Here is a 22,066-nt window from a genome sequence, read left to right as displayed (position 1 = left end):
ATTCCCCAGTGCTGTTGTGAGGACCAGGCTAGAGCTGCCCTCTGCAGGACTTTGCCTGAGATCATCTCTGTGCTGGTCCCATCCTTCTTCTTCTTCCTCTCCTAGTCTGTTTAATGAATCCTCCTGAGAGCATTCTCTTGATCACTTGTTTCTGGGCAAAATGTCATTCCACAGTTTGCTTCTGAGACCCAAGAGCAGGATGTGTGTGTGTGTGTGTGTGTGTGTGTGTGTATGTGTGTGTTTGTGTGTGTATGAGTGTGCGCATGTGTGTGTGTGTGTAAATGACAAGAAGAAAAAAAAGGATGAATGGAGGGACGGAGAGAGATAAAAGGAGAAAAGAATAGAGAGGGATAATAAATTTTCTTCCTAAGCATGCTGTTTCTTTTTGGGGGCAAAATACAATTTAATCTTCCATAGCAAAGGACCTCACAGAGATCTTAAGGCCCTTACAAGTTTCTTTCATGAACCACTCATAAAATCTTATAAGCCATTGATTTGTGTTCTCTAGTGCCTCATCCTTTGAGTACAAGGACTTCGATCTCTGAAAACTCAAATCACTTCAACCCAGTTTTAATTCTAAGTACTGGGGTAGGGGCAGAGATAGGAGGATCATGGTCCAAGACCAGCTCAGGCAAAAAATTAGAGAGACCCCCCCCATCTCAATCAATAAGCAAGGCACTGTGTCATATACATGACATCCCAGCTCTGCAGGAGTTGTAAATAGGATCACAATCCAGGCTGACTCTGGGCAAAAATAGGAGACTTTGTCTGAAAATGGCTCAAGCTAAAAGGGCCTCCAAACTCTTTTTTGGAGCTCTGAGTGGCTTGAGGGGTAGAGCACCTGACAAACAAGTGTAAGGCCCTGAGTTTAAAAATTCCAGCACTACCAAAAACCAACCCAACCCAAGGACAAGATGACATAGTGGAAAGAATACTAGCTTTGCAGATGGCAATGCTTGTTGAGCCTCAATTTCCTTATCTGTAATATGGGGATAATAATAATACTTACTTCTCAAGGTTATTATATGGATTAGGAAAAGAAATGTGTAAAAAGCCCTGAGCATTGTGTATAAGACCCAGCTCGGGAACAAAAGAATAGCACACAGGCAAGTAAGGCTTGCAGGTTTTAATGTTTTGTGATGGGTAATAGCAGTTTTGAGGGGATCCTCAGAGAGCCCTCTCTGACTTTAGAAGCATTTCCTGTGGACAATGGAGGGCCCTGCCTCGTCATACTCTGGCTTGCTGATCCACATCTGCTGGAAGGTGGAGAGAGAGGCAAGGATGGAGCCTCCAATCCAGACCGAGTACTTCCGCTCTGGGGGAGCAATAATCTGCAAAGAGCAAACACGGTGACATCATAATCAGTTCCTAATAGAACAAATAAAGAAGGAAGGGGTACATGCCTATCATCCCAGTTTCTTGGGAAGCTGAGGCAGGAGGATCAAAATAGCCTGCTCGGCTTTGTTTCATAGTAATGAGAACCATCTATTAGGTAGGGGAACCCTGAGGCAGCCTTCCTTGCTGAAGTTTCTAAGAAGATTGACAGAGTACATGTTCTCATGTCCGGCCTCCTTCCCAGAGACTAGCTTTATCGTGAGACTGGAGCTTTCCATCAGTTTATTATTTCTATTTCCAACCATATTTTTAAACCTGTTAGCAGGAAACTTCCTGGAAGGCCTTAAAGGGTCTGTATGATTGATTGGAGACCAGAGGCAAAGAGAAGTGGTAGGTAGATGGGTTCCCATTCTTAAATATACTGGTAAGAAGTAGTATGGGGAAGGCTGTAGCCATAGTGGCACCCAGTCCTATGGCCAAATATTCTTTTGTTGGAACTTTGTCTCATCTGAGGTAACCTGAAAGTCATTTTTAAAGTTTAGAGATATTGTAGTGTTACTTTCCTCTATTTTCCTCAACCTCCTCAATATTCTCACTGCTTAACCCTTTCTTCTATGATATCCATGCATTGATAGAGAACGCCTTATTAAGCATGTCTCTAGCCAAGACACACGCGCGCGCACACACACACACACACACACACACACACACACACACATTCTTAAGGAACTCAAAATGGTTTTGTCTTCAAACTAGGCTGATTTTGATTCTAAGAAACCATCAAAATCTTAGATCCAACTTGAAGGTCTGCACCTCCCAGGTAATCAGGTATTTGAACAAAGAACAAGAAAAAGGAACTAGGCCAAGACTCACCTTGATCTTCATGGTACTGGGAGCCAGGGCTGTGATCTCCTTCTGCATCCTATCAGCAATGCCAGGATACATGGTGGTACCGCCAGAGAGGACATTGTTGGCATATAAATCCTTGCGAATGTCAATGTCACATTTCATGATGGAATTGTAGGTTGTCTCATGAATTCCAGCAGACTCCATGCCTGGTGAAATCACAGATCTAGTCAACACCTCCTATTTCATAAATATTCCTAAGGCCAGCTCTTCAAATGATCCTCCTTCTATTGCAGCTGCCCTTACTCAGACTGTTAGTTGATCACAATCTTGATCACAAGATTGACTTCCTCACTGGTGATAGCTCAGCCTTCATTTTTACCCAGATGTCTGGGTGTTCATGCTATTTTGCTCATGGAATATTTCTAATACTGTAAACATTTTCATCTTTCATCTCAACTTTCATACAAGTGCTAGGATTGGGGCTTCAACTCAGGGCTTGGTTGTTGTCCCTGAGATTTTTCTATTCTACTTCGTGAGCCACAGTTCTACTTCCAGCTTTTTGCTGGTTAGTTGGAGATAAGAGTCTAATGGACTTTCTGGCTTTGAACCTCAGTCCTCATATCTCAGTCTTTTGAATAGCTAAGATTATAGGCATGAACCAGTGGTACTGGCAAAATTTATCCTCTTAAAAAGGTATGCTGATGGCTCATTCCTATAATCCTAGCTACTCAGAAGGCTGAGATCTGAGAATTGTAGTTTGAAGCCAGCCCAGATAGGAAAGCTTGTGAGATTCTTGTCTCCAATTAACTACCAAAAAAAGCTGGAAGTGGAACTGTGGCTCAAGTAGTAGTGCTAGCCTTGAGCACAGAAACTCTGGGGCAGTGCCCAAGTGATTTCAAGCCCCATGACTGGACACACAAAGAAAAGTATATGGTTCATTAGTTTTCAGTGTATTCATAGGATTGAGAAATCATCATACTATCTAATTTTAGAGTGTTTTAAATGTCCTCCCCAAAGAAACCTCATACACATAAATGGTTGGTCCCCATTTTCCTCTTAAGTAATTGTCCTTGTGGTAAGTAATAAGTATCATCACATAATTTGTAATACCACAGGAATTATCATTTTCATTTTATAGATGAGAAAACTGTGATTTGAAGACAGTAATATGTCCAAGATAGCAGAAATTAGAGGGACAAAGTCAAAATTTAAAAGTAAATCTGAGCCCCAAACTCATCCATTACTACTATATAGATAAAGGCTTCTATGACCTACATGTTAAGTGATCTGAGAGATATTTTGATTCTGATTATATATTAACCTCATTCTTATTTTATTTGTGTATGTATGTATTTATGTTTGTATATAGGTCATGGTGCTTGAATTTAGGGCCTGGGCTTTGCTCAAGGCTAGAGGCCCTACCACTTTGGGTCACAGATCTACTACCAGTTTTTGAGTGGTTTGTTACAGATAAGGGTCCACTTTTTTGCCTGGGCTGGCTTTAAACTGCAATCTTCAGATCTCAGACTCCTGTGTAGCCAGGATTGCAGGTGTGAGCCACTGGTACCTGGCCTCATTCTTATTTATTTATTTTTCTAAGTAATTTTTTTGGTATGACAATACCGTACAGAGGGGTTACAATTACATAGGCACTCATTCTTATTTTTTATATTTCCTCTTCTGTTTTTCCTTTATCTTGATTCCTTACCTTTGTATTTAAAATTTGATTTGTAATCTACTTTTACTGTTCATATAGTTTTGTAGTTTCCTGGGAAATGTGCAGTATGTATAAATAATAAACAAGGTGGCAGGAGTGGAGAGAGCTAATGAAGAGGTCAACATAGTTTATTTGCATGAATGGGAATAGAACAATGAAACCTGTTGAAATTGTTTTAAGAAGGACAAGAGAGAAGAATAGAGGGAGGTAGTTTGAATGGGATACATTGTTTACATGTGTGAAAATGTCACAATGAATATATACTAATAGAAAAAAGTGTCTGTGACTCTAGGTGTTTCTTTATCCAAACATCACTCATTCCTCCACCCAGTACTCCTCTACCCATCGCCTCTCCACTCTGTACCCCTCCACCTTGTCCTCCCAATCCATCATCAGTAACTGCCTCACCAATGAAGGAAGGCTGGAAGAGAGTTTCGGGGCAGCGGAAGCGCTCGTTGCCAATGGTGATGACCTGCCCATCTGGCAGCTCATAGCTCTTCTCCAGGGAGGAAGAGGAGGCTGCTGTGGCCATCTCATTCTCAAAATCCAGGGCCACATAGCACAGCTTCTCCTTGATGTCACGTACAATTTCTCGCTCAGCTGGAATGGAAATGACAGAAAGTGGGTACTCAGCTCTGCTATGTCTCCTAGAGGGTCATGGTTTCTTCTACCCCAGTCAAGATTTCTATCTACCCTTCTTTCCAAAGTAGGAGTTCAAAGACTTGATTCAAAGGCAAGATTTTGCATCGATTCTCTCCTTACCCTTATCATTCTGTCTGACCAAGCTGTGTGCCCTGCTAGGAAACTTTTTGGGCATATTTAAAATGAAGACTCAGACTTACACTTTGTAATCTTACAGAATCTATAAGGTTTCTACCTAAAAGTTCCTCTAATTTAGGTAGACCACATGACCCCCTGCACCTTAGAAATTCAGACATCTTATATTCCATTGATTCTCAGACATACACTAGACACCCCTACATATACAGAATGATATACAGAACTAGATCCTCACTGCAGTCCAGCCTGGTTGAAAATGCTGATCCTAGTGTGAGACGAGCAGAGGCAGCAGGCACTGGGGAAGGGAGAAAAACTGAGCGAAGGAGGAATGGACAATGCAGGGCTCAGGGAAACTGGTTTAAGCCTTCCCCACTTCCCCCAGGAAACTTCCTCCCTCAATGAGGCTGCCTTAATCATCTGGTGTGTCCAGAGGCACAGTCTCAGGCTATGGTAGGCTTAGTCTGTCTCCAAGAGACTTTTTTTTTTTTAATTGTGAAAATACTGTACAGAGGGGTTACAATTACATGGGCAAGATAATGAGTACATTTCTTATCAAGCATTGCAGCCTCCTCCTTTGTTTACCCTTCCCATCCCTTCCCATCCTCCCCCCTCCCGCCCCCCCATCCAATCCTCCCCGCCCCTTCCTCCTCCCCCCCCACCAAAGTTGTAAAGTTCATTTTTGACATAACGACTTGTACATCTCATTGTTGCAATGGGTCCACCTGTATCCCTATTTAAACAATTTGTTTTTCCCCTTCCCCTCCACAAATTATACCGACATCAAATACAATGAAAGCAGGGGTTCAAATGTTTTTTTTTTTTTCTTTCATGCGATTGTTTCTAACACATTTATAAGATTATTTCTTTGTTGCTATGTATGTCCAAGAGATGTTGAGAATATGAAAGTACAAAATTTTCTCATCCCTGCTGAGAACTTCTGGTCCTGTTTTAGATTTTGTTCAGAGCTCAAGTTTGAATCAGGAAAGGAGGACGTGAAACCTGTGGCTCAAGCGCTAGAGTGCCAGCTAAGGTACTAAAAGCTAAGGGACAGCACCCACGCTGAAGTGCAAGTCCCACACTGGCACAAAAATGAAATACATAAAAATATATGAGTTTTAAAAAAAAACAAGTAGGAAAGGGGCTGCACACCTGTGGTGACAAAGGAGTAGCCTCTCTCTGTGAGAATCTTCATGAGGTAGTCCGTGAGGTCTCGGCCAGCCAGGTCAAGGCGCATGATGGCATGTGGCAGTGCATAGCCCTCATAGATGGGGACGTTGTGGGTGACACCATCTCCTGAATCCAGGACGATGCCTGTGGACAAAGAGGTTAGGACCTATGAAAACCACATTGTTGGTTATTTATTTTTAATATTGGTTGCCAAATGATCATCAATTACCATATTTTCCTTTGGTATTTAAGAAAATTCAGCCAACACAAGGATTTCAATCAGCGTATGTGTGTGTGTGTGTGTGTGTGTGTGTGTATGTGTGTGTGTGTGTGTGTGTGTGTGTGTGTGTGTGTGTGTGCATGAAATCTACAGTACACTTTAAAGAAGCTCGGGTAATCTGCACATCTTTCAGGAGCCACAGGAACACATTACACATCTACTGTCAGAATGCTAAACCTAAAAGGAGCTATGAAAATCAGCCATCATGAAAAAGACTAACATTTCCCATGAATGAGATGTTAGTAAATCATGAAAGGAAGAAAGATTTTTCTGTGTGTATGTGTGCCAGTCCTGGGGTTTGAATTCAGGGTTCTGGGCACTGTCCCTGAGCCTCTTTTGCTCAAGGCTAGCACTCACAGCTCTACTTCCAGCTTTTTTTTTTTTTTTTAGTACTTTATTAAAGATAAAAGTCTTATGAACTGTCCTGCGCAGGGGTTGACTTTGAATCACAATCCTCAGATTGCAGCCTCTTGAGCAGTTAGGGTTACAGGAGAAAGCCAGGGGCACCTGGCTAGAAAGATTTAAAAAAAAAAAAAACAAACATACCGGTGGCTCCTGCCTGTTATCCTTACTACTCAGCAGACTGAGAGCTGAGGATCTGCATTCAAAGCCCTCTGGGCAGACAAATCTACAAGATTCCCTAACTAATCAGCAAAAAGCCAGAAGTGGAGGTATGGCTCAAAAAAGCCAAGTGAGAGTGTCCAGACACTAAGTTCAAGCCCCACAATCAACACTCACACCACACACATGTGCGCTCGCACACACACGTACACACACAGACACACCACACAGACACAGACAGACAGACAGACACACACACACACACACACACACACATCATCACACAACACCACACCACACCACACCACACACATCTTTTTTAAAGCCAGGTATGGCAGTGCACACTGGTCATCTCAGCAATCAAAAGGCAGAGGCAGGAACATCAAGAGGTTGAGGAAAGCATAGGCCATATAGGCCATATAATAAGACCCTATTTTTGTTGTTGGTGGTGGTGGTAGTGGTCGTGAGGCCTGAACTCTGGGCCTGGGCACTGTCCCTCAGCTTTTCAGCTCAAGGCTAGTGCTCTACCACTTTAGCCACAGGGCCACTTCTGACTTTTTCTGCTTATGTGGTGCTGAGGAATCGAACCCAGGGCTTCATGCATGCAAGGCAAGCACTCTACCACTGAGCCACCTTCCCAGCCCCCTATTTTTTTTAAAGGAATTCTTCTTGATCCAACAGTCAAATGGCAACTGCCATGTCCATCATCACTAATACTATTCTGAATGTTCTAGCCAGTGTAATAAGGCAAACCAGAAATAAGTACAATTGTCATTATTTACAGATGGCATAGCTTTATATCAGGAAGAGCCACAAGAATAAACTAAGAACCCATCAGACCCGATTAGATGATTCAGTGAGTACCAGATACAAAATACATATTCAGAAACCAGCAACTTAGTCTTATATAAGGATACTGATCATGACATATTTTTATAATGAAAAAAATCAGAGATAACAGAATGGAATCATCCTACAATGATTACCCTGTGCCCGGTAACCATAATGTTTATACCATAAAATCACGTGCAAAGCCTAGGATACCAAATTGTGTATTACCTTTCACTGTTCTTTATCATCTGTAGTGCAATTACCTTTCATTTTTTGTCTCTTCCCTACTAAAATGTTAGCTCTATAGTGTTCGGATGTCTTGTTTGTCAGTGAATGCCCATGGTCTGTCTGATACAAAGCTTTCCACATCATAGAAAGTAATGGAAAAAAGAAAGTAATGGAAAGTTTCTGAAGGATGAATGAGTGAATAAAGCATTGAACACACGAACAAGTGATTTTTGAACAGTGTGTATAATCAAGTCCCTACTAAGAGGCTTTATGTTGAGGTTCTGTTTCTAGAGTAACTTGCTATATAGAGCAAAACTACTTACTTCCTTATACTTCATCATCGTGGGCTCTGCTTTTGCTTCTTCATGAAGCAAAACATTCCAGGAAGGAGTGCATGTATAAGCTCCTGGAATGTCCAAGGTGCAGAAACAGCCCTTGCTGAATATGCTAGCTATGCTCTGTTTATGTAAATTGCTTCCAACTATACAAGCAGGCTCACCGCCATTATTCCCATCTGTTATTCCTACACAAAGTTTCCCCTTGGACTTTGATTTTGGTTTTTGATTTTTTTGAGCAGGATCCTCTGCAGGAGCCCAGCTTGTCTGTACTTCCCATGTAAATTCAGGAAAGGAACACGTTACAGGGTTACGTACCAGTGGTGCGGCCAGAGGCATAAAGGGAGAGCACAGCTTGAATGGCAACATACATGGCAGGAACGTTGAAGGTTTCAAACATGATCTAAAAGGACAATGAGGGACAAAAGATTGTCTAAAAAAACACAAAGCACATCTCAGCCTACAGAATGGTTTGCAATCTTAAGAGACAAGAATTCTGTCAACATGGAGGCACTTGTTTATCTTATTTCCCCTTCCCATTGGGCCTGCTCTGGAGTACACTAGTCCACAAGACTTTCTGTTATTTTAATGTGCAAGGAAAAAAAATGCTCTGGCTGAGCATTTGTATTGCATTCTTGTGCCTGTGCTCAAGTCTTCTGGGATCATACCTGGGTCATCTTCTCCCTGTTGGCCTTGGGATTTAGCGGGGCCTCGGTGAGGAGGGTAGGATGTTCTTCTGGTGCTACCCGCAGTTCGTTGTAGAAGGAGTGGTGCCAGATCTGGTTGAAACAAAAGCCAGATGAACCCAACAGACTTCCAGTGGGAAGGAAAAATTTGACATGACCATTCTGGAGGAGTGTGGCCTAATGCTGCACAGGGTGAAGCTGGACTGGGAGAAGAGAATGACTAGCTGTAGGGACTTTTGCTGGACATTTAGAGAGTGTATTTTTACAACAGGTCCCAGAAAGGTCAGACTCATATATTTATTATTTATATCTGACCTTTACTCTTCTTGCCTTTTTCCTGGGTACCACAGGGAAGCCAGACACATTGCTCCACACAATGTTCATTACTGTGTCTTCTGGCTGTGTTTGGCTGATGGAGGTTACTATAGGAAACTAGATGGACAGTGGGAGGACAGAGTGAAGCCAGGCCATTTCGCCTGGCAATGATGTGGCCCTCCATGAACACAGCCTTCGTTAGGTGGCCCTTTTCCAGGATACCAGTTCTCACAGGCTCCAGTGACATTGCCTCTACTTGGCCCTCAGGTTTAGAGTGTAAGAGCTTCCGTTATTGCTGGTACTTGAGCGCCTTGGCCTCCCTTTCTAGTTACCTTAACCCTACTTGTGTTCCTGTCAATCCTTCACTTAATGTAATCGATCTCAAATAAACAAATACTGTCTCTTGTTGGATAGATATATAGAGCTATCCCTGGGCTCAGTTTTTACTGTTTATTTTGATCAGGCTGGGTCTTTAGAGCAGGGTCTCACTATCTCAGCCCTGTGATGTGTAAGGTTGGAAAATTTGGGGTGTAATACATAGACCTGTGTATTAGAGGGGGTTTAATAGCATTCCTGGTTTGTAATCACTAGATGCTAGTATTGCCTATCTAAGTATGACATCATTTGGTTATGTCTTCAGACATTGCCAAACACCACCCCAAAGCCATCCCAAGTGAGATCCAGTACATGTTGCCTGCCTGCCTGCCTACCTTCCTTCCTTCCTTCCTTCCTTCCTTCTTTCTTTCCTTCCTTCCTTCCTTCCTTCTTCTTTCCTTCCTTCCTTTCTTCTTTCCTTCTTATCCTGGGGCTTGAACTCAGGGCCTCACGCTGGGGTTTTGCTATTTAAGCCATATCTCCAGCCCTTTTTGCATTTGGTTTAAAAATAATTAGCCTACATTAGTAATATGGAGGGGTTACTTGTACCATTTCCACACATATACAGTGCATCTTGATCAACTTTACTGGCTCTATCCCTTGTTCCTCCTTCTTGAAACAATTTCGACAGATTTCATTATTCTATTTTTATACATACAGACAAACTATGACCATATGTCCTCATTCACCCTTTCTATTAGCTCTTGTCCTCCTACTTGTACCCAGCTCCCCCAGTAGCACCTGTTTCACTATCCTGTCATGCATTTTTATGACATTAATTTACAAGGGGTTTCATCATGGTATTTAAGATAGGCATATGTTTTATCTTGCTCAAAACAGCCCTCTTTGTTGCTTTCTCTTTCTTTGTCCCCAAGGCCCTTCTAATTAACATCTTTCTTTAAGATTCCTTTTGCCATCTTCATATATAGTTGCAATGTATTTCAAAATTATTCACCATCTGTCTTTCTTTTCCTTTCTATCCTCCTCTCACCATTTTTTGCTTTTAAATTAATAAATTTTTTAGATAAGCTCTTGCGCTTTTTGGGGGGCTGGCCCTCACTGGGATCCTCAAGAGGCTGAGATCTGATTATTACAGTTTGAAGCCATCCCAGGCAAGAAAGTCCAGGCTCTTATCTCCAATTAACCATCAAAAAGTCAAAAGTGGAACTGTGGCTCAAGTGGTAGAGTGCAAGCCTTGAACAAGAATAGCTAAGGGAAAGTATCCAGGGCGTGAGTTCAAGCCCCAGTAATGGCACAAAGAAAAGAGAGAGAGAGAGAGAGAGAGAGAGAGAGAGAGAGAGAGAGAGAGAGAGAGAGAGAGAGAGAGAGAGAGAGAGAGAGAGAGGAATGAAATAAAGAAAAGAAAGAGAAAGTTTTTTAGCAACATAAAGAATTAATTGGGCAAATAAGGGCAAAATACAATAGTCCAGGGAGAGAGACTGTCAGTGTAGGTTGAAAAAGTAGAATATAGAAAGGGGAGAAAGAAGGATGTGCAAAACATTTGAGAGTAAGTTGACAGGACATAGCAAGCTATGAGGCATGAGCATTTTCATGAAAGTAAGTATGTCAAAGAGTGAGAGTCAAGGTACCTTCTCCATGTCATCCCAGTTGGTGATGATGCCGTGCTCGATGGGGTACTTGAGGGTAAGGATCCCTCGTTTGCTCTGAGCTTCATCTCCCACATAGCTGTCTTTCTGGCCCATCCCCACCATTACACCCTGAAATGCAAAAGAAAGGAGAAGTGAATTGGCTAAGGACTCCAGAATGTCTCAGAAGGAAGAAGAAGAAGGGACAGATGAGCTTTTTCTCTCCTGGAAACAGGACTGCAGGAGACAAGGACAGAATGACATGGGGCAAGGGGATGGAATGTAGAGGTGATAGGAAGAGGAGATAGAACATGTCTCATGGGTTGGTCCTTTTTTCACCTAAAATAATTTCATTTTTTTTTAATGGCAGAAAACAAGATCTATGCATATACTTTTTGCCAGTTCCTTACTTCACACACACACACACACACACACACACACACACACACCCCTCTTAGCATAGCCTTGACAATAGTCTACTCCTATGGCTCAAAGCCTTGGATCTAGATGGACAATCACACACCTGATGCCGAGGACGGCCCACAATGGAGGGGAAGACAGCCCGAGGAGCATCGTCTCCTGCGAAGCCTGCCTTGCACAGGCCTGAGCCATTGTCACACACAAGCGCGGTGGTCTCTTCTTCACACATGGTGAGTGTGGCGGAGTGAACTGGGGGGCTGGAGCACCTTGGAGGAGAGGAGAAGCAGTCATTTGTGAAATTATGCTTGCATTGGAGAGCCAATATCACCTGCAACCAGGATCCTGTCCCAGGAGGGACAATGTGGACCTGGCCTTTCACTTTCTAGCTGCTGGGCCTCTACCTTCTACTCAGCTGTTATGGACTGAATTATATTTTCCAAAGTATGCATGTTAAAATCCCAACTCCTACATCAGAATGTGTGTTTGGAAATAGGGTCTTTAACAGGGTAGTTCAGTTAAAATGAAGTCATAAAACCAATATGGCTGGTGTCCTATAAGACTACTCTCACACTGCAAGTATCTTCATAACTACAAATTAGGACACTGATATGTGAACCACATGAAGATGTGGCAGGAAAATAGCCATCTAGAGGCCAGTAAGGGGTCTTAGGAGAAATCAATCCTGCCAATACCTTATTCTTGGACTACTGGTCACTGGAACTATTAGAAAATAAAACTCTAGTCAGGTGCCTGTGTTGCATGCCTGTAATCCTAGCTACTCAGGAGGCTGAGATCTGAGGATTGCAATTCAAAGCCAGCCCAGGCAGAAAAGTCCCTGTGGGACTCTTATCTCTAATGAACCACTTAAAATTAGAGGTGATGCTGTGACTCAAGGACGTAGAGCACTAGTCTTGAGCAAAAATGCTCAGGAACAACAATCAGGTCCTGATTTTAAGCCCCATGACTGACAAGGAAAGAAAAAGAAGGAAAGGAAGAAGGAAATAAATAAATAAATACATAAATAAATTTCTATTACTGAAGCTACCAGCTCACCATCTGTGGTACTTTGCTATGGCAGCCTTACCAAACCAATATGCCTACTTTTAAAGACTTGAAATGTGTATCCTCCAAACTAAGAAGAGTGAGGGAAAGGGTGGGTATGGAAGGGATGGGAGAGAATGTTGAAAGGGGTAACAGTGATCAAGATATATGATATTCATAAAATGTTAAGTAGGGGGCTGGGAAGGTGGCTCAGTGGTAGAGTGCTTGCCTTGCATGCATGAGGCCCTGGGTTCAATTCCTCAGCACCACATAAGCAAAAAGAAAAACGCTAGAAGTGGTGCTGTGGCTCAAGTGGTAGAGTGCTATCCTTGAGCTGAAGAGCTGAGGGACAGTGCCCAGGCCCAGAGTTCAGGCCCCACAACCGGACTCCCCCCCAAAAAATGTTAAGTGGCAATTCCTTCATATAACTATTTAAAGATACTATGAAAAATAAAGATTTGAAATGGTTGTGAAACCTTCATTTCCTGGAGAGAAGCATGACATATTTTTAACACAGGATTAGTATTTCTAACATAAAGAATTCCTGCATGGTGCTAGTGGCTCATGCTTGTAATCCTAACTACTCAGGAGGCTGGATCAGCATGGATGTTCATAGCCAGTTTGGGCAGAAAAGTCCATGAGAGTCTTATCTCCAATTAACTAAAAAAAAGCTGGAAATGAAGTTATGGTTCAAATGGTAGAGGACCACCCTTGAGTATAAAAGCCAAATAAGTTCAGGTCCTAGTACTGGTGCCTGTATTTCCCCCCTCCACTCACACACACACACACAAAATGCCTAAAAATTATAAAATAGTAAACAGCATAAAAGAAATATTCATGAGTAGACAACTGACAGAAAAAGAAAATGTTCAGCAATAGGTTAACCCTACTAGGTATTAAATATAACCATCTTCCACATAGTATATTATATGCAGCATATAACATGTATTATATTTGAATCTTCATTAAGATTCAAAGTTCTATAATAGGTGTTGGGCAAACTATACTCTTTAACTAAGAAAACATATAATTTAAATGCAAAATTTGGGGCTACATAATCCAAATTATAGGCAACTATACTATGGCAAGGAAAAGAGAAAGATTGAAAGACTCACATGGGTAGTTTTTATACCTTCTGAGTGATGAAGCAAGCAGTAGAATAAAGCCATTGTGTACATTCTTTAAAAAATTTCTAGTATAATTTTATTGTTATTATTAAAGTGTTGCAGAGAGGCTTACCATTTCCTAAGTCAGGTAATGAGCATGATTCTTTTTGGTGTCCCCCCTTCCTTTGCTTTCCCCTGTTTCCCGCTTCCACCCCTGCCCACAGGTTGCATAGTTCACTCTTCATAGTGTATAGTGGACACTATGGCTACATTTTCTTCACTGGTCCTCCTTCCGTCTCTATACTCACCTTTTGCCCCACCCACTAAAAAGACAAAAATAAAAAATCCAAAGTGTATGTTCTTTTGGAAGCACAAAACATTATTATATATTTTCCCATGATTTTCTACCCAGAGATATACATAGCAAAAATTAAAAAAAATACATAGCAAAAAGTTTTGAAAAGATACAACAGACTGGTTATTGCGATTATTCCTGAGAGTAAGGAAATGCTGGGTTATATCTCTAATGATTTAATTTTTGAGACTGTATTCACCTATAGTTTTTTTTTTTTTTTTTTTTTGGTCAGTCATGGGGCCTGAACTCCGGGCCTACACGCTGTCCCTCAGCTCTTCAGCTCAAGGCTAGTGCTCTACCACTTGAACCACAGGGCCACTTCCTGGTTTTTCTGCTTATGTGGTGCTGAGGAATCGAACCCAGAGCCTCATGCATGAGAGGCAAGCACTCTACCACTGAGCCACCTTCCCAGCCCAACACATATAGTTTATATAATAAAAAAAATGAGGCCAGGCACACCAGTAATCTCAGATTCTCAGGAAGCAGAGGAAGGAGGGGAGCTAGTCCAAGGCAAACCTAGGCAAAGTCAAAAGTCAGTGAAGTCCTATCTCCAAATATAAGCAATAGGCTTACGGTATAGATCAAGGATAGAGTGCTTGCCCAGTATGCATAAGACCCTGGATTCAATTCTCACTATTGCATAAAACCCACAAAATATTTTTTAATGGAATAGTTATCATGAACTGTATAATCTTAAGTGTAGAAGCACCTCCAAGAGGAAGGGTCAGCCAAAGAGGAGAGAAGGAACTCCCTAATAGGACTCCATGTCTGCCACCTCTTAGATAGAGAAAGGAGAATCCAGCAGGGCACGGGTGGCTCACGCCTGTAATCCTAGCTACTCAGGAGGCTGAGATCTGAGGATCATGGTTCAAAGCCAGCCCAGGCAGGAAAAGTCTGTGAGACTCTTAACTCCAATAAACCACTAGAAAACTGGAAGTGGCGCTGTGGCTCAAGTGGTAGAGCGCTCTCCTTGAGCAGAAGAGCTGAGGGACAGCGCCCTGACCCAGAGTTTAAGCCCCACAACTGACCAAAAAAAGAGTGAATCCAATGCTGATAGGTCACTGAAGATGGATGCAAAGGGATGAAGAAATTAGTATTAATAATTATTAGTTGCTTGTCTCCCTCCCTCCCTCCTCTCCTCTCTTCCTTCCTCCATCCCTCCCCTTCTTCCTTCCTTCCTTCCTTCCTTCCTTTCTCCCTCTTTCTCTCCCTCTCTCTCTTCCTCCCTCCCTCCCTCCCTCCCTCTCTCTGTCTCTCTCTGTCTCTCTCTGTCTCTCTCTCTCTCTCTGTACTAGAGATGGAAACCAGGACATTTTTCATGCAAAGCAAATGTTCTACCATTTAGCTACACTCTCAAGTCCTGTGTCCAGTTCTTTGGGCCATTCTTGCTGGCCACAAGGTATGGAGAAGTGGGCTCACATGCAATGAATGTCAGCAATTCTACTTTTTAAGGGGGAATTTCAAAATACTTATCAATATCCTTAATATGTATATACGTCACTGGGTACTGGTGGGTCATGCCAATCAATACTCCTAGCTACTCAGGAGAATGAGATCTAAAGACTGCTTCAAAGCTAGTCAAGGTAGACATATTCATGACACCATTATTTTTCAATTCAAAAGTTTGGAACTGGAGGTTTGACTCAAGTGGTAGAGTGACAGCTGTAAACCAAAAAGGTGAGTTCAAGGCCCCAAGTTCATTCAAGTTACAGTACCAACACACACACACACACACACACACACACACACACACACACACACACACACACACACACACACACACATTAAATTACATATATTTTCACTGGATGAAAGCACTTCTAAGAATTCTTCCCTATGAATCAGCCATGGCTGAGGTCAAAGATTTATTTATGAGCCTCTTTATCACAGCTTTGTTTAAAATGATCAAAATTGTAAACAAAGAATGTTAAAAAAGATAAAAGAAAAATCATTCAAAGCAGTGGAAAAGGTTCAGATTAACATTTTTGGTTAAACACATCAGTACATTGTACCTTTGTATTTGGTAGAAATGTATTTTAATTAAAAAATTGAAGACCCTTTACATACACAAGATTATCTAGTTAAATCTTAAAGCAATCCTGAGGAAAAAATATTTTAAATCTCATTTTAAACCAAGTCTCAGAAAAGTTAAAGAACGCAGCCAGAGACTTCCTAGGCAGGAAAAGGGGAGGAGATCCAGGCCTGGCATCAACCCAGGCCAGGTCCACAGCCTGGGCCTGTGATGCCTTCACTGCTTCAGTGGGACCTTCATACCTTCTCCATGTTTGGAGGTTTTGCTTCTGCCTGTCTGTTTCTCTAGAGCTGCTGGCAGCAACAATCTTAAAACAAAAGCCTCTGTGTTTCTTTCTCCCTGTGACCCTCTGAGCTCCTCTTATGCTTGGACCATGTGTGCCCCAACACCTAACTTGGGGTCTAGCACATGATAGGTGTTCGTAGTTAGATAACATTATAGCCCGCTCCCAGACTTTGTCTGCTCTGCCTCTGGGTTCCATGGGTGCTTAATTTTCTCTTTCTAAGTTTGCCAATGAACAATTGCACTGCTCTGTTCTAGCAAGTGGTCCATCTAGAGGAGATAACAGCCTTGAATGTCCTAAGATGGCCAGGAGGTAAAGCCATACCTCTGTGGCTGTTTCTTCCTATGGTCCCTCTGCATTCAACATCATTCTCTGGGATGAGATAGCTAACTTGAGCTCCCGGATTTTCAACAAATCCTGTGTGTGTGTGTGTGTGTGTGTGTGTGTGTGTGTGTGTGTGTGTGTGTGTGTGTGTGTGTGTGTGTGTGTGTGTGTGTGTGTGTGTGTTCTGGAGCTTGAACTCAGGGCCTAGGCATTGTCCCTTAGCTTTTTTGCTGAAGGCTGGTGCTCTACCACTTAAGCCACAGTTTCACTTCCAGCTTTTTGGTTGTAAACTGGAGATAAGAGTCTCATTGACTTTCTTGTCGAAGCTGTCTTTGAAAAGAGATCCTCAGATCTCAACCTCTTGAGTAGCTAGGAATACAGGTATGATACACAGGTGCTTAGATCAATGAACCCTCTTGATATTCTTCCACTCAGGAAAGATTAAAGGCTTAGACATTGTTTTCCAAGAAGTATAGCAACTAAGACAAGCCATAAAGAGACTTCAAGCTGACAATGCCTACCTAAAGACCTTCAGGGGCTTTAGGTTCGCTTTTCTGAGGCAGAACTGCAGGAAAAGGGAGGATAAGGTGGCTCACCAAGTGAAGGCCGATGGCTTGTGGGAAGGACTTCTTTCACCCTGGAGTCAGACTCTGGGACAATCTCTGTAAGGATAACCTTAAACCTTCTTCGGCTACTTTCTGGTAATTTGTGGCTAGTCTTGAACTTGGCTGCTGAACCAGAACCAAAGTCACTGTAACTTTCTTGGGGTCACAGCTGCTTTGTGCTTAAGGGAAGCAGTCCACCAGTGCAACTCAATGTAAAGACAGAGAGGTCCAGAAATCCACCCTCACCACTACTCTGAAGTAGTGGCTATAACATTCTTCTCACCTCTCTTTTCTCTCTTTACCTTTATCCTTCCCTGGCTCCTAATTTTCTACATTATAAAATAGAAACAACTTCATCTAGCTCACATATATCATACAGCTATGAAAGTACAATATAAATTGTAAGTCAAGTGGGGTGCCAATGGCTCATGCCTATAATCCTAACTACTCAGGAAGCTGAGATCTGAGGATCAAGGTTCTAAATAAGCTCAGGCAGACAAATTCAGGAGACTTCTCATGTGTGTGTGTGTGTGTGCGCGCGCGCGCACGTGCGTGTCCACGCGCGTGCACACGTGTGTGCGTGCATGCTGGCACTAGGGCTTAAACCTAGGACCTGGGTGCTGTCCCTCTATTTTTTCAATTAATGCTGGCATTGCACCACTCATGCCAGAGCTCCACTTCTGGATTTTTTTTTTTTTTGGTGGTTAGTTGGAGATGAGAGTCACTTGGACTTTCCTGGTTGGGTTGGCTTCAAATTGTGATTCTCAGATCTCAGCCTCCTGAGTTGGTGATATGAGCCACCAGTGCCCAGCTCATGAGACTTGTACCTCTTATTAATCAGCAAAAAGTCAAAAGTAATTCAAGTGGGAGAGTGCCAACTATTAGTTAAAAAAGCCAAGTGAGAATACATGACCTTGAATTTGAGGACTTAGTTCAAGTCCCAGTACTGGCAAAGCATACAAATAAAATTGTAAATTAGGATAAGCCTGTCTTTATGTAGTTCATGTGCTAAAACTGACTTTTACATTTTTAATGGCTGGAAAACAAAGGCAGTAAGAGAATAATATTCTAAGACTCATGAAAATTACCTGCAATTCAATGACAGTATCCACAAATAAAGTTTCATTGATACACAACAATGCTTATTTCCATATTTTGTATGGCTGTTTTTGTTACAATGGTAGAGTTAAGGATGATTATAATAAACTACCAAGTTCCTAAGGTCTAAAATATTTAAAAATTTGTCACTGTCTGTTGTAAAAGTCTGTAAAGATAATAATTCTTATTAATCTCTCTTACTCCTCTTCACCAAAATTTAGTCAAAGGATGGAGCTTATTATAGTGAAGGGATTGTATGATCTGTTTAATAAATCATTATACTTGATTTCTCAAGATCCTGTAAGTCTTTTCTTTCACAAAGCAATATTACTAAAGCTTGAATTATGTCAGGTCCTAAAGACATTTTTATTTCTAGTGGAAAGGTGTAGCCCTAAAAAGACAGGGATAATTGGGGATATATTTTGGAATGAAGGTTTCCAATGACATGTAAGCACTTGCCTCTCCATTATTATCAGACTCTACACACATATATAGATATTGCTGTAGTTCAGATATTGAAGGTCCCTTAAAGGCTTGCATCCCCAGGGTAGCATCTTTAGAAAGAAGGGCTTAGTGGAAGGTCCTTATATCATTGGAGGTCATATTTCTCACTGATGGGGATTGTGGGACTCCACAACTCTCTCTTTTGCTTCTGGCTTGTTTAGTGAGTAGTTTTTCATTGCCACCTGCTTCCACCGGGATGAATTATCTTGCCACAGGTGCAGGACCCCATAGATCATGGACTGGAATTTCCAAACTGGGAGCTGAACAAACGTTTTCCCTTTTGTAGTTTATTGTCTCAAGTATGTTGCTATAGTTATGGAAAGCTGATGAACAAAATAGAACTAAGAAAGGGGACAGGAAGAAATCTCAGGAAAAAAAACCCTGCTATTGTGGAGCACAAATAGTACCTCTGGCATCTGGAAACAACACTCCCAGGATGCTCTCCCCACTATCAACTTCTACCAGCAGCCTTCCTCAAAGAGTCACACTACCCACGCTGGAACCCATAGCCTGCACTCTGCTGTGTCCTTCTTCCCTCCCAACCAATCACAGCCCTTCTTAACTCTACCTCCCTACCACCCATGCCACTAGCTCAGGACAACCACACACTACAGTAGCACACTTGTCCCTAGGTAGTCCTCTTCCTCCACTGTTGCCAGAGCAGTCCTTTCTCAGGACAAATCTCTTGATGTCATTCTTTAGGTTAAAACCCTCTGTGATGCACCATTACTCAGTTCTTTCCTCCCTCCCTCCCTCCTTCCCTTATTTCCTTCCTCCCTCCTTCCCTTATTTCCTTCCTCCCTCCTTCCCTTATTTCCTTCCTCCCTCCCTTCCTTATTTCCTCCCTCCCTCCCTCCCTTATTTCCTTCCTTCCTTCCTTGCTTTTTCAATAACTAAAGGGCTAACCCTACCTGGTCCTCTGAAATTTATTTTCCTGGCTTCTTGTTTTGCAATCTAAATGCAATAGAAATGATTCTCAGTGATCATTCTTCATTCTTCTTTGCCAGGTCTTCTCCACTGGAGGATTTAATTCAGTCACCTCTTCCTCCAGGAAGCCCTCTGTAACAGCCTGAGTGAGAGGCTCTGCCTAGAGTTTTATCCTTTTCATATACTTAGCTACTCTATGATCCTTAACCTTGTATCCATCTTTCTCAGAGACTCTATGCTGTCTCCCAGAAACAGTGTTTTGCACAAAACATTTACATACAAGCACTCATTCATCCCATGGGAGGAGTGAGCAAAGTTTCTCAGGCCTTGTGTGGAAGATGTCTGTTCACTGCAGGCTGGCCAGCACCCACCCATCTCCATAGCAGAAAACTACATCTCTTTTCATCATAAGGGCCAGTCTTAAAGTGAAAATCTCATTCAAATGATAAAAGCAAGAGCTCACAGCCTCTCTTGGACCACAGTCGCAAGCCACGCTCAGCAGCCTGGGTATCACCTGAGAACTCCCTAGGAATGCAAATCCTCAACCTACAGACTCAGAATCCCGGTACAGGTAAGACAATCTGAGCTTTAAGAAGACCTCCAGGTGGTCCTTACAGTTTGAGAGCTCAGGGTGAGGCTGTGTGGAGCTGAGTGTTTTACTTTATACATGACTACCAAACTCATATGATTCCAACTGGAGCTAGGCAGTGTAACTCCAAGGACTGTCCTTGTCTGTGAAGAGATTCTAGTGGCAGTGGCCCCTAGGTCTCACTTTGTCTTGGTTCGTTTTGCTGTTGTGCATATGTATGTTAGGGGGTGGGATGAATGATGGCCTTGGCAGGTGATTTCACAGCCGGATGCACTGCTGGATGGTGAATTGTTTGATTTAGCTGGATCTCAACATCCTTCTAGCCTAAGACTTCATGATACCACCAGGCGCCAGTGGTTCATGTCTGTAATCCTAGCTACTCAGAAGGTGGTATCTGAGGATTGCTGTTCAAATGACAGCCAGGGTAGGAAAGTTTGTGAAACTCTCATCTCCAATTAAACACCAAAAAGTTGGCAATTGAGCGGTGGCTCAGGTGGTAGAACACTAGCCTTGAGCAAAAAAGCTCAGGGACAGCACCCAGGCCCTAAATTCAAGCTTCACAATCTGCACAAAAGTAAGCAAGCAAGCAAACAAACAAAAACCTTCATGATGCCACAGGACGGGTCCCTCCCTCAGCCTTGACTTTCCTCACTCTAACGTGACTTTATCTACAGCCTTCAGAGACTAGAAATCCTCCATTAATCTCCAGTTAGGCACAAGTCAGAGGATAAAGAGGCCCAAGGGATTGCTGATAGAAACACTTTTCTATTCCCAACTCCAGGACCATCATTGGCTTTGATTCAAATATCCGAGAAGAAGCTATTTTTTTTTTTCCTGCAAAGCAGCTGCTCCCCTAGATCAGCCTCCTGGACATTCTGACCCATGACAAAGGGCTAGCTAGGCAAGGGAGGATTGTAGGCGCCATCAACCAGCCACCTCTCAGCCTTCAAGCCTGGAGCATAGTTCCAAGATGCAGAAGGTGTGTGTGTGTGGGGGGGGGGCGGGGGCAGATGTTCCCTGGCCAGGAATACCTTTTCCTAGCCGGCTTGGAGGCCCCACTGCCACCTAGGGCTTTGACATGTGACCTGGGCCAGCGTCACAGAGGCCAGGCCCATCTGAGGGCATCTCTGGTACCCAAGAGGCCAAACAGCCCCAGAAAGGAAAAGAAGCCATACAGTACTCACCGAGGCTGGAGAGGTCCTTCGGCCAGGGAGTGAGGGCCCGCTGTGTCTTTGGCAGAAATACCAGAGCAATATAAAACCCCAGAGGCGGATCTTCTTTAAACAGAGTCCCTAAAAAGGCCAGCTGACGGTGTGGTAGCAATATTGCCATATAAGGTGTTTTTTTTTTCAATAAATCTGCTTTGGGGGGGGGGGAGAAGGGGGAAGGGGGGGGGAAGAGTGAATTATCATTTGAAAAAATGTATGCAAAAGCATTCGAGAGGCAACAGCCCCAGTGCTGGTGGATTTGTTCCTTTTATGCTGCACTTGCATAAACAAAATTCACACCAGACCTTATAAGCTGCCCAGAGTGAGGCCAGATGGGGCTCAGCTCCTGGAGAGAGAACCATACCAAGAATGGCAGTGGGCCTCCTCTGTCCACCCCTCCCTCCTCAGCCTGCTGCTCTGCCTGGGGTGCTACTGCAGCATCTCCTGAATGGGTGTGTGCCTTTTCTAGCACAAGCCTGGGACAGCTGAAAACTGGCGAGAAATCCCATGGGCCCCCTTCACTTGCTTT

General features: G+C 42.8%; 1 protein-coding gene across 1 annotated transcript; it reads right to left on the bottom strand.

Annotated features, from left to right (window-relative positions):
- Window positions 1-1,111: 1,111 nt before the first annotated feature.
- On the bottom strand, window positions 1,112-21,594 carry Actg2 (actin gamma 2, smooth muscle). The gene is made up of 9 exons (XM_042699729.1): window positions 21,514-21,594; window positions 11,569-11,731; window positions 11,049-11,177; window positions 8,752-8,862; window positions 8,402-8,486; window positions 5,831-5,992; window positions 4,310-4,501; window positions 2,209-2,390; window positions 1,112-1,331 (listed from the first exon to the last, which is right to left on the bottom strand). The coding sequence occupies exons 2-9, from the start codon at window positions 11,692-11,694 to the stop codon at window positions 1,188-1,190; spliced, it is 1,131 nt and encodes a 376-aa protein (XP_042555663.1). The 5' UTR covers window positions 11,695-11,731; window positions 21,514-21,594; the 3' UTR covers window positions 1,112-1,187.
- Window positions 21,595-22,066: the final 472 nt, after the last annotated feature.

This window comes from Dipodomys spectabilis, unplaced genomic scaffold, assembly GCF_019054845.1.
Source record: "Dipodomys spectabilis isolate Male_0828 unplaced genomic scaffold, ASM1905484v1 ptg000262l, whole genome shotgun sequence".
In the NCBI taxonomy this organism is placed as follows: Eukaryota; Metazoa; Chordata; class Mammalia; order Rodentia; family Heteromyidae; genus Dipodomys; species Dipodomys spectabilis.
Note: the sequence above shows the minus strand (reverse complement) of the source record. Positions and strands in the feature narration are given on the sequence as shown.